The 13,480-nt window shown below is 46.1% G+C and overlaps 1 protein-coding gene across 4 annotated transcripts in view; it reads right to left on the bottom strand.

The window, feature by feature from the left end:
* The window catches only part of smarcc1a (SWI/SNF related BAF chromatin remodeling complex subunit C1a), a 221,757-nt gene extending 211,548 nt beyond the window's left edge, over positions 1 to 10,209 (bottom strand). For 3 of the 4 annotated variants that reach the window (XM_072251677.1, XM_072251683.1, XM_072251696.1), the window contains exon 1: positions 10,059 to 10,208. In XM_072251677.1, coding sequence (XP_072107778.1) covers positions 10,059 to 10,181 — 123 coding nt within the window. In that variant the 5' untranslated portion in view covers positions 10,182 to 10,208. Of the gene's footprint in view, positions 1 to 10,058 lie in introns of all 4 variants that reach the window. The other variant, XM_072251690.1, reaches the window with a different exon arrangement.
* Positions 10,210 to 13,480: the final 3,271 nt, after the last annotated feature.

Here is a 13,480-nt window from a genome sequence, read left to right as displayed (position 1 = left end):
TTCCCCACCTCCAGCCAGCGGCATCAGGCAACTCCGAGGACTGTAGGCCCAATCTCCTCAGCAAGCCGAGGTCTCGTAATTTAACCAGCAGATCTTCATGAAGGTTTGCTTTTGGGCGATCTCTGTATTGTAGCAGTATCTGGCGATGGTAAACAGTCGCTCTGTTATCCATGTGCCCTAATCAAAAATTGTACTTTACTAACTCTGAAGTATTATTTGCCTCTAATGTGAAAATCCTACTGGCCATGAATACCTGTGTCACTGTAGTGTGACTGATGATTGATCATGCAAATAAGGAATTTGAATATACACAAGATTACCGTATCCAAGTAGTCAATTCTGCACAAAAATGGCATTTGTTCAAACTTCAGAACAGTGTGGTGACAGGGGTCATGCTGTTCTTCTTTTACACGAAGTTCAAAATACATTTATTAGCAAAGTATGTATATAGGCTTATGATTCATCTTCTTGCAGTCATAAAACAACTAACAGCCATAGAACCTGTTTAAAGAAAACCCCACACAAGACCATCAAACTTGCGAAAGAACAAATCACACAAACAACAAACAGCGAACACGGACAGATCATTAGGCACCGAGTCCCCAAAAGTGAGTCCACAGCCTCAAGTCACAGAGTCCCCAAAAGCGAGTCCACAGCCTCAAGTCACCTAGGTAAATGCGAGATCATCAACTTTGGAAGGAATAATGGAAGAGCAGATATTATTTAAATGGTGAAAGGTTGCAGCATGACATAGGAGTGTTTATGCATGAATCACAAGAAGTTGGCTTGCAGGTACAACAGGTTATTAAGACGACAAACAGAATGTTGGCCTTCATTGCGAGAGGGATTGAATTCAAGAGCAGGGAGGTCATTCTGCAAATATACAGGGTACTGGTGCGGCCGCACCTGAAGTACTGTGTGCAGTTCCGGTCTCCATACTTGAAGGATATACTGGCTTTGGAGGCAGTGCAGAGGAGGTTCACCAGGTTGAATCCAGAGATGAAGGGGTTAACCTATCAGGAGAGATTGAGTCGCCTGGGACTATACTCTCTGGAGTTCAGAAGAATGAGAGGGGATCTTATAAAAACATACAAAATTTTGAAAGTGAGATAAGATAGAAGTAGGAAAGTTGTTTCCATTGGTAGGTGAGACTAGAACTAGGGGACATTGCCTCAAGATTCAGGGGAGAAGATTTAGGGCAGAGATGAGGAGAAACTGTTTTTCTCAGAGACTGGTAAATCTGTGGAATTCTCTGCCCAGGGAAGCAGTTGACGTTTCTTCACTAAATATATTGAAGAAACAGTTAAGATAGCTTTTTAATAATAAGGGAATTAAGGGTTATGGGGGAAAGGCAAGTAGATGGAGCTGAGTTTACGGACAGATCAGACATGATCTTATTGAATGGCGGGGCAGGCTCGATGGGCCAGATGGCCTACTCCTGCTCCTAGTTCTTATGTTCTATGTAGGCGAATGAAGTTGGTGCAGCAGCTGACAGCCGCAGCCACTGAGTCAATCAGTTCAGTGCTCCGTCAATGGCTGCAGGCCACAGCCGCAGATCCTCTCCTGCTCCAAAGTGCCTCAGTCAAATCTCTCAAATAAAGTGCATTCAGCGCTGAGGACATTAAACATCAAACCACAGCCGAAAGTGAGTCCACATCCACAAACTGCTGAGGAGATCAAACCAAGCAGCACAGGATCCAAGACTCTTGCACTTTGCGCCAGCAGCAGCAAGAAGGATACGAGTCAAACTCAGGCAGATGGTACTGAACACCATTCGCTTTCCGCTCTCATCCTTGTCGATTTTAATCTTGCTCAATGCTTCAGTTGGCACAGAGTAAGGCAGCTGACGACAGGTTTGCACTCCACCCTCAGGAATAAACACAGCCACCCCCAGGGTCAGCCAGGAGATCTCAGAAGAGCCAGATTGCTCAGACAGCCAAAAAATTACATTTGTAAAAGGGAATTAGAGGTGAGTTTTCTTCCTTAACCTTGAGTTGTGGGTAGATCTACAATGCTATCTACACTCTGTTACAGAAAGTGGTCCAGGATTTTGACCTAGTGAAGAATGGCAATGTATTCCCAGGCCAGGTTGGTGTGTGGCTTGGAAGGTTACTTCCCATGGTTTTGCTGCCCTTGTCTTTCTGTTGTTTATTGTGGTTGTAAAGTGCTGACTGAGCAGTAATATATAGAACAGTACCACACAGTACCAGCCCTTCAGCCACAATGGTTTGCCGACATTTTCAAAAGATTCAAAGTTCAAAGTACGCATGCCTGAGATTTGTCTTCTCACAGACAACCACAAAACAAAGAAAATCACGGAAGCCAAAGGAAAAAAACATCAAACCCTAATGCACAAAAAAACACGCAAACAAAAAAAAACAAGCAAAAAACACAAAATACAAAGTCTCATCAAAACAGTGCAGGGATATTCCGTTCAGTTCAATCTAGCACTGTGTCTTTCATTGACTGCAGGAATACAGGTTTCCCCCACTATCCGAAGGTACAGCGTTCCTATGAAACAGCTCGTAAGCCGGAATGTCGTAAAGTGAATAAGCAATTACCATTTATTAATATGGGAAAAATTTTTTGAGCGTTCCCAGGCCCAAAAAATAACCTACAAAATCATGCCAAATAACACATAAAACCTAAAATAACAGTTACGTATACTAAAAGCAGGAATGATATGATAAATGGTAAAAGCTTCTTTAGGTATGTGAAAAGGAAAAAAATAGTTAAGACCAAAATTGTGCCCTTGAAGACAGAAGCGGGTGAATTTATTATGGGGAACAAGGAAATGGCAGACGAGTTGAACAGGTACTTTGGATCTGTCTTCACTAGGGAAGACACAAACAATCTCCCAGATGTAACAGTGGCCAAAAGACCTAGGGTAATGGATGAATTGAAGGAAATTTATATTAGGCAGGAAATGGTGTTGGATAGGCTGCTGGGTCTGAAGGCTGATAAGTCCCCGGGACCTGATGGGCTGCATCCCAGGGTACTTAAGGAGATGGCTTTAGAAATCATGGACGCATTGGTAATCATTTTCCAATATTCTATAGATCCAGGATCAGTTCCTGTGGATTGGAGGGTGGCTTATGTTGTCCCTCTCTTCGAGAAGGGAGGAAGAGAGAAAACAGGGAATTATAGACCGGTTAGCCTGACGTCAGTGGTGGGAAAGATGCTGGAGTCAATTATAAAAGATGAAATTACAACATATCTGAATAGTAGTAACAGGATTGGTCCAAGTCAGCATGGATTTACGAAGGGGAAATCGTGCTTGACTAATCTTCTGGAATTTTTTGAGGATGCAACTATGAAAATGGACAAGGGAGAGCCAGTGGATATACTGTACCTGGACTTTCAGAAAGCCTTTGACAAAGTCCCACATAGGAGATTAGTGGGCAAAATTAGAGCACATGGTATTGGGGGCAGAGTACTGACATGGATTGAAAATTGGCTGGCTGACAGAAAACAAAGAGTAGCCATTAACGGGTCCCTTTCGGAATGGCAGGCGGAGACCAGTGGGGTACTGCAGGGTTCAGTGCTGGGACCGCAGCTGCTTACAGTATATATTAATGATTTAGATGAGGGAATTAAAAGTAGCATTAGCAAATTTGCCGATGACACAAAGCTGGGAGGCAGTGTGAAATGTGAGGAGGATGTTATGAGAATGAAGGGTGACTTGGACAGGGTGGGTGAGTGGGCAGATGCATGGCAGATGCAGTTTAATGTGGATAAGTGTGAGGTTATCCACTTTGGTGGTAAGAACGGGAAGGCAGATTATCTAAATGGAGTCAAGTTAGGAAAAGGGGAAGCACAACGAGATCTAGGTGTTCTTGTACATCAGTCAATGAAAGCAAGTATGCAAGTACAGCAGGCAGTGAGAAAAAGCTAATGTCATGCTGGCCTTCATAACAAGGGGAATTGAGTATAGGAGCAAAGAGGTCCTTCTGCAGCTGTACAGAGCCCTGGTGAGACCACACCTGGAGTACTGTGTACAGTTTTGGTCTCCAGATTTGAGGAAGGACATTCTTGCTATTGAGGGAGTGCAGCATAGGTTCACAAGGTTAATTCCTGTGATGGCAGCACTGTCATATTTTGAAAGATTGGAGCAACTGGACTTGTATACACTGGAATTTAGAAGGCTGAGAGGGATCTTATTGAAACATATAAGATTATTAAGGGATTGGACACGCTGCAGGCAGGAAGCATGTTCCCGCTGATGGGGGAGTCCAGAGCCAGAGGCCACAGTTCAAGAATTAGGGGTAGGCTATTTAGAACGGAGTTGAGGAAAAACTTTTTCACCCAGAGGGTGGTGAATATATGGAATGCTCTGCCCCAGAAGGTTGTGGAGACCAAGTCTCTGGATGCTTTCAAAAAAAGGGATGGATAGAGCTCTTAACGATAGTGGAATCAAAGGTTATGGGGATAAGGCAGGAACTGGATACTGATAGTGGATGATCAGCCATGATCACAGTGAATGGCGGTGCTGGCTCAAAGGGCCGAATGGCCTACTCCTGCACCTATTGTCTATCGTCTATTATTGTCTATTACACAGCCTATATAAAGTAGAAATACTTTTCTGCAGCACTGTATAGCGCAGCGAAAATCTCACGGCAGCAGTCTCAGCGGAAGTGCTCTCAGCAGAAATACGGCACAAGCGCTCTCAGCTGAAACACTCTCTCCAGTAACCTTTAAGCTATGAAGCTGCCAAATCATACCAAATAACACATAAAAATACACAGCCTATATAAAGTAGAAATAATGTATGTACAGTGTAGTTTCACTTACTGGAATCGGGAAGACTCCAATAAATTGCAGTTTCGTCACAGTTAAACACTTGCTTATACGAATAACCACCTTCTGTAATTATTTTCTTCAGTTCTGCTGGGAACTTTTCGGCAGCTTCAGTATCAGCCGAAGCACTCTCTCCAGTAAATGTTAAACTATGAAGCTGCCCTCGCCTCAGAAACTGATCAAACCACCATGACTACCTTTAAATTCCACTTTCACAACACTTTCATCACCATCATCCAGTGCTTTCTGTTTCAGCTTATCAAAAAGACTGACTGATTTCTCCTTAAGTATAAGAAAACTTAATGGAACACCACGCTTTGTTCACCCATCAATCTACTCAAGCAACAGACTTTCCATTTTATCTATTATTGGATGCCAACTACGAGAGGCCACTTTGCTACGAGCAGAACCCACAGTAACATTGGCAGCTTTCAAAATTCTCTGAGTATAAATAGTGCGAATGGTGGATGCAGGCAAGTTCAACGCATGGACAATGTCCTTACTTCGTTCACCACAATCGAAACGCTTAATTATGTCTAGTTTTACGCTAAGTGTAACACACTTACGAGTTCTTTTAGCTTTTCCGATACTTTAGAACTCATCTTGCTAATGGATGCACAAAATAAATCAAGATAAAGCACGTGTTTAAGCAATGGCGGTTAGAATGCAGTTCCGGGGAAGGAGCTTGGCTGCTTGGGGCGCGCGCTGCCTTTTTTTCGTAACAGTGAAAACACCTTCTGTTAGTGAAAACAGGTAACTAATGTAGGTCTTTCGCAACAGCGAGGTGTCTTAAAGTGAACGTTTAGAAAACAGGGGCCACCTGTATTCAGTTCAGACTGCAGGAATATTCAGTTCAATCAGCACCGTGTCTTTCATCGACTGCAGGAATATTCAGTTCAATCAGCACAGTGTCTTTCATTGACTGCAGACCGCAGAGCCAGTCAAGCTACTCCTGAATCAATCTCATGCTTCCATCCTACATAAACTTACTTTTTTTTTAAAAAAAGCTTCCATGTGCCTATCTAAGTTTCTCGAATGCCCCCAATTTCATTACCTCTACCACCACCCCTGGTAGGGCATTCCATGCCCCCCACCATTCTATATACAGGACTTGCCTTTGACAACCCCCCCCCCCCCCATACTTTTCTCCAATGACCTTAAAATGATGTCCCCTGGTATTAGCCATTTCCAGTTTGAAAACTGTCTGGCTATCCACTCGATCTGTTCCTCTTACCTTCTACACCTCTATCAAGTTGCCACTTATCCTCCTTTGCTCCAAAGAGAAAAGCCCTAGATCTTCAACCTATCTTCGAAAGATATGCTCTCCAATCCAGGTGGCATCTCAGTAAATCTCCTCCGCACCCTCTAAAGCTCCCGCATCCTTTCTATACTGAGGTGACCTGAACTGAATACAATATCCCAAGAGTGGACTAAACTATGTTTTATACAGCTGCAACACTACCTCACAACTCTTGACACCTGACTAATGAAGGACAATGCACTATATGCCTTCTAACAACCTTATCAACTTGTATGGCAACTTTGTGGGATCTATACACATGAACCCCAAGATCCCAGTTTCTCCAAACTGCAAAGAATCTTGCCATAATCCCATACTCAACCAAATTCAACCTTCTAAAGTGTTTCACTTCACATTTTTCTGGATTGAACACCATCTCCCACTTCTCCATCCAGCTCTGCACCCTGTGGACAAAATGGCAGCTGGAGTCTAACCCAGCCAAATGTGTATGTAATGTTACACCTTGTGAGATCAAATGTAAGGAGACAGTACACTTATTGGCAGACCCTTAACCGCATTGATGAGCAGAAGAATCTTGCCCTCCAAGTTCAGAGCTCCCTGAAAGTGGCTGCACAGGCTGACAGGGTAAGGGCAGCTTATGGAATGCTTGCCTTCATTAGTCAAGGAACCGAGTTCAAAATTCAACAAGTTATGTGCAGTTTTATAAAAATCTGAAGTATTGCATTAAGTATTGTATTACTGCAAGTAAGATAGAAAAGATCCTGTGAGGCAGGATTTATGAACATTTGGAGAGGCAGGCCATGCCTTACAAGCCTGGTTGAATTTTTTTTGAGGATGCAACTGAACACATTGAAGGTACAACAGTAGATGTGTGTATATGGACACTCCATACAAGGCTTATTGAGAAAGTAAGGAGGCATGGGATCCAAGGAGACATTGCTTTGTGGATCCAGAACTGGCTTGCCCACAGAAGGCAAAGAGCAGTTGCAGATGGGTCATATTCTGCATGGAGGTCGGTGACCAGTGGTGTGCCTCAGGGATCTCTTCTGGGATCCCTACTCTTTGTGATTTTTGTAAATGACCTTGATGAGGAAGTGGAGGGATAGGATAGTAAATTTGCTGATGACACAAAGGTTGGGGGTGTTGTGGATAGTGTGGAGGGTTGTCAGAGGTTACAGCGAGACAGTGACAGGACGCAAAACTGGGCTGTGAAGTGGCAAATGGAGTTCAACCCAGATTAAGTGTGGGGTGGTTCATTTTGGTAGGTCAAATATGATGGCAGAATATAATATTAATGGTAAGACTCTTGGCAGTGTGGAGGATCACAGGGATCTTGGGCTCCAAATCCATAGGATACTCAAAGCAGCTGCGCAGGTTGACTCTGTGGTTAAGGCAGCATACAGTGCATAGGCTTTCATCAATCATGGGATTGAGTTTAGGAGTTAATGTTGCAGCTATATAGGAAACACAAAATAATCTGCAGATGCTGGGGTCAAAGCAACACTCACAACACGCAGGAAGAACTCAGCAGGTCGGGCAGCATCAGTGGAAAACAGCGGACAACGTTTCGGGCCTCGTCAGGACTGTAGAGGGAAGGGGCAGAGGCCCTATAAAGAAGGTGGGGGGGAAGGTGGGAAGGAGAAGGCTGGTAGGTTCCAGGAGAAAAACCAGTAAGGGGAAAGATAAAGGGGTGGGGGAAGGGAGGCAGGGAGGTGATAGGCAGGAAAGGTGAAGAAAGAATAGGGGAAAACACAATGGGTAGTAGAAGGAGGCAGAACCAAGAGGGAGGAGGTAGGCAGCTGGGGGAGGGGGCAGAGTGACATAGGGATAGGAGAAGGGAGGGGGAGGGAATTACCAGAAGTTGGAGAATTCTATGCTACACCTGTCCCTACACCTCCTCTCTTGCCACCATTCAGGGCCCCAAACAGTACTTCCAAGTGAGGCAACACTTCACTTGTGAGTCTGTTGGGGTCACCTATTGCATCCAGTGCGGCCTCCTCTACATCGGTGAAACCCGACGCAGATTGGGGGACCGCTTCATCGAGCACCTCCGCTCCATCCGCCAAACCAGACAGGATCTCCCAGTAGCCACCCACTTCAACTCTGCTTCCCACTCCCATTCAGATATGTCCATACATGGCCTCCTCTACTGCCATGATGAGACTAAACTCAGGTTGGAGGAGCAACACCTCATATACCGTCTAGGTAGTCTCCAGCCCCTTGGTATGAACATAGAATTCTCCAACTTCCGGTAATTCCCTCCCCCTCCCTTCCCCTATCCCTATATCACTCGGCCCCCTCCCCCAGCTGCCTACCTCCTCCCTCTTGGTTCCGCCTCCTTCTACTACCCATTGTGTTTTCCCCTATTCTTTCTTCACCTTTCCTGCCTATCACCTCCCTGCCTCCCTTCCCCCACCCCTTTATCTTTCCCCTTACTGGTTTTTCTCCTGGAACCTACCAGCCTTCTCCTTCCCACCCTCCCCCCACCTTCTTTATAGGGCCTCTGCCCCTTCCCCCTACAGTCCTGACGAAGGGTTCCGGCCCAAAACGTTGACCAATCTTTTACACTGATACTACCCAACCTGCTGAGTTCCTCCAGCGTGTTATGAGCAATATAGGACCCTGGTCAGACCTCTCTTGGAGTACTGTGCTCAGTTCTGGTTGCCTCACTCCAGGAAGGATGTGGAAACCATAGAAAGGGTGCAGAGGAGATTTACAAGGATGTTGCCTTGATTGGGGGGTCATGCCTTATGAGAATAGGTTGAGCGAACTCGGCCTTTTCTCCTTTGAGCAAAGAAGGATGAGCGGTGACCTGACAGAGGTGTATAAGATGATGAGAGGCATTGATCGTGTGAACAGCCAGAGGCTTTTTCTCAGGGCTGAAATGGCTAACATGAAAGGGCACGGTTTTAAGGTGCTTGGCAGTAGGTACAGAGGAGATGTCAGGGGCAAGTTTGTTTTTTTTTAATTGAACACAGAGTGGTGAGTGCGTGGAATGGGCTGCCGGCAACAGTGGTGGATGCAGATATGATAGGGTCTTTTAAGAGACTCTTGGATAGGTACATGGAGCTACAAAAAATAGAGGGCTATGGGTAACTCTAGGTAATATCTAAAGTAAGGACATGTTCGGCACAGCTTTGCGGGCTGAAGGGCCTGTATTGTGCTGTAGATTTTCTATGTTTCTAAGTCTGGACACCCCATCGTAAGAAGAGTGTGGAGGCTTTCAAAAGGGTACAAAAGAGATTTATCAATGCTGTCAGGATTATTGCAAACATCCTCTATGATCAATTGTATCTGCACCTTTTAACATGTACCTGTTACACCAACCTAACCATCAAGGACTTCTGAGGCAAGCAACCTTCAGCACTGTGGATTAAAACTAATAGCAATATATTCCTCAATCCTACGTTTTGGGAAGTGGCATCATAAACCAAAGGGGGGGGGCACAATCAACATCTGCCCTTCCAATACAGTAACAGCCCCCAGGTCTGATTTGTGGGCAGGCATGCCTACCCAGTACACCAGTTGCCACTGGGTCTCACTTGTGGAGACCATTGTGCCCAACGGACCAGCAGCCCTTAAGCTTGCATTCAGGGACCAGTATGCCCAACACAGCAGCAGCCCTCAGCAACCAGTCAGTGTGCCCACAGCTGCCTAGTTCACCAGCAGCACTCTGATCTGACTTCTGGACTAGTGTGTTCACCACTGGTGCAGTACAGCAATAGGCCTCGCGTCCAGCGCTCTCAGACCAATGTCCCCACACACTTCTTCAGGACACAAGTAGCTCTCCCGCCACTCCATTAAACAAATCAACGGCCCCAGTACCAACACCTGCAGAAAGAGACCAGCAGCCGTAATGATAACCAGGAGCAATTCAACCGTAGACCAAACACCATCAAAACCCACTGTGCCCACCCTAGGACACCAACACGACCCGCGGCATAGGGCGCCATTTGAACGAAGGCCATAGACGAAACTCCTTTGGCCAAGGGACACTCACCTTCTTATAGCTCTTGCCGAGCCAGAGCCGGAGGCCCTCGAACTGCGCCACGGTGTCAGTCGACTCCAGGAACCGTACATTGGGACCACCGTCCTTCTTACGCGTCACGACCGCCGCCGCCATTCCTCCAGAAGAACGGAAACAAAGCAACAACGCGCAACTTTATTGTTCCCGCATTGCGCAGGTGCACCATGGGGTCTGAGCAGGTCGGCATGTAGCCGCATGCGCAGTGGCAGCTGGGGCTTAGAATGTGCGCTTCAGATCCCAGCATCTGCAGATTATTCTGTGAAAAAACATCCTAGAATCAGAATCAGATTTAATATTACCTCCATATGCTTACGCAGCCGCCCTCTGGCCCAGAGAAATTTCTCCGCATCTGTTTTAAATGGACGCGCCTCTACACTGTACGTTCTGTCCTTGTCCATCCCCCAGCGCGCTCACTTGCCTGGACTGTATGCAATGTTCGGTCTCTGCTGCCTGTACTCTCCAGTCTATACTGTTTCGATTGTAATCCCCTGTCTGTAGGTCCTAGTCTGTACCGTCCTGCCAATACTCTATCGTCAAGACCAGGAGACATAGGAGCAGAATTAGGCCGTTTGCTCCGCCATTCAATCGTGAATGATCCTCTTTTCCCTTACTCAGCCCCGCTATCCGGCCTTTTTCCCGTAACCTTTGATGCCGTGTCCAATGATAAGACCATAAGCTATAGGAGCAGAAGTAGGCCATTCGGCCCATAATTCTATACCAATCATTATAGAGGGATGAGAAGTGGAGAGATTGAGCAGCTTCAAGTTCCTCAGTGTCAAGATCTCTGAGGATCTAACCTGGTCCCAACATATCGAAAACAACAGGAATTCTGCAGATGCTGGAAATTCAAGCAACACACATCAAAATTGCTGGTGAACGCAGCAGGCCAGGCAGCATCCCTAGGAAGAGGTGCAGTCGACGTTTCAGGCCGAGACCCTGTCCATTATTAAGGACCCCCAGCACCAAGGGCATGCCCTTTTCTCACTGTTACCATCAGGTAGTAGATACAGAAGCCTGAAGGCACACACTCAGCGATTCAGGAACAGCTTCTTCCCCTCTGCCAGCCGATTCCTAAATGGATATGCAAGCTTTGGACACTACCTCACTTTTTTTTAATACAGTATTTCTGTTTCTGTACATTTTTTAAAATCTATTCAATACATGTAATTGATTTATTTGTTTATTTAATTATGGTTTTTTTTGAACTGCTGCTGCTAAGTTAACAAATCTCACGTCACATGCCGGTGATAATAAACCTGATTCTGATTCTGATTCAGTCATGGGCTGATCCAATTCTTCCAGTCATCCCCACTCCCCTGCTTTCTCCCCATACCCTTTGATGCCTGGCTAATCAAGAACATATCTTTCTCTGCCTTAAATACACCCAGTAACCCGACTCAACCTGGAGGTTACACTTTAGGGCATCTTTCACAAGGACTCCCAAGTCCCTTTGCATCTCTGCATTTTGAATTCTTTCCCCATTGAAATAATAGTCTGCCCGTTTATTTCTTCCACCAAAGTGCATGACCATACACTTTCCAACATTGTATCTCATTTGCCACTTCTTTGCCCATTCCCCTAAACTATCTAAGTCTCTCTGCAGGCTCTCTGTTTCCTCAACACTACCTGCTTCTCCACCTATCTTTGTATCATCGGCAAATTTAGCCACAAATCCATTAATACCGTAGTCCAAATCATTGACATACAGTACATCGTAAAAAGCAGCGGTCCCAGCACTGACCCCTGTGAAACTCCACTGGTACCCGGCAGCCAGCCAGAATAATTCCCACTCTGTTTTCTGCCAATCAGCCAATGCTCCACACACGCTTGTAATTCCATAGGCTCTTATCTTGCTAAGAACCTATCAAGTTCTGCCTTAAATACACTCTAAGGCATGGCCTCCACACCTGTCTGTAGTAACAAATTCCACAAATTTAGCACCCTCTGGCTAAAGAAATTTCTCTGCCTCTGTTTAAAATGGACACCCCTCTATCCTGAGGCTGTGCCCTCTTGTTCTTGACTCCCCCACCAAAGAAAACATCCTTTCCACATCTAATCTGTCCAGGCCTTTCAACATTCGAAAGGTTTCAAACAGATCCCTTCTCATCCTTCTGAATCCCTGCAAGTATTGACACAGAGCCATGAAACGTTTTTCATATGATACATCCTTCATTCCCAGAATCATCTTTATGTATCTCTCTGAACCCTCTCCAATGTCAGCACATCTTTTCTTAGATGAGGAGCCCAGAACTGTTCATAATACTCAAGGTGAGGCCTCACCAGTGCCTTATAAAGACTCATTAAAACATCCTGCTCTTGTATTCTAGATCTCTTCAAATGAATGCTAACATTGCATTTGCTTTCCTCACCACCGACTCAACCTGCAAGTTAACCTTTAGGGTGTTCTGCACAAGGACTCCCAAGTCCCTTAGCATTTCAGATTTTTGGATTTTCTCCCCATTTAAAAATAGTCTGTACATTTATTTCTACTAACAAAGTACATGACCATGCATTTTCCAACACAGTATTTCATTTGCCACTCTCTTGTCCGTTCTGTCATGGTCCGGATCGGGGTCTCTTTAAATTTACTTTGTTTATGTTACGATCTGGACCGTTAACTCCCTGTTTCCCTTTGGTTCCCTGTTTTCCCGTGTCCCTCGGCTTTGGTGATTAGAGGTAATTTACTCTCGGCTGAAGCGGTAGTTTATAGTCTCCGGCTTTCAGCTGTTCAGGGCGAGAGCGTCTGCAAAGTCACTAAAGGTACGGCGTGCCAATGTCATCTGGTCGGAGCAAGCCCAGTCTCCGCCCGAAGCGAGTGCCGGTAATTCACCTCTCCTTACCGGGGCAACCCTGTCAAGTTACCTCGCCAAAGCGAGCCTGCAAAGTTTCCTCAACGAGGTGGGTCCGTCAGTTAACCCGCCAGAGGGAATCAAGAACCGCTGTCTACTGTCCCCAGGCCGAATCGAGAGCTCACAACTACCCGGAGGCTCCAAGTCAAGTCCTGGCTCCAGGGGCATTCAAGTTCCGAGTCAAGTCCCGTCCCTGGCAGCATCCAAGTACCGAGTCAAGTCCCAACCCCGGCGGCATCCACGTACCGAGTCAAGTCCCGGACCTGACGGCATCCAAGTTCCGAGTCAAGTCCTGGCCCTGGCGGCATCCAAGTGCTGAGTCAAGTCCTGGCCCTGGCGGTCTGTGATTCCTGTCCTACCCCCCTGTCTGAATTCCTTCTCTGCCCCTCTTGCCTCTAGCCCTCGTCTGCAGCCCTCGCCTGCACCTCGGTCTAGTTCGATCACCAGAGCTAGATAGGTACTGTCTGGTGTTCTTTCGTGTTGGTCTAGTCTTGTCCTCGCCTCTGTGGGGTAAGTCAGGCCGTCTTGCCATTGCCCCGTGGGGGG

This window comes from Mobula birostris, chromosome 1, assembly GCF_030028105.1.
Source record: "Mobula birostris isolate sMobBir1 chromosome 1, sMobBir1.hap1, whole genome shotgun sequence".
NCBI lineage: Eukaryota > Metazoa > Chordata > Chondrichthyes > Myliobatiformes > Myliobatidae > Mobula > Mobula birostris.
This window is presented reverse-complemented; position numbering and strand designations above follow the sequence as displayed.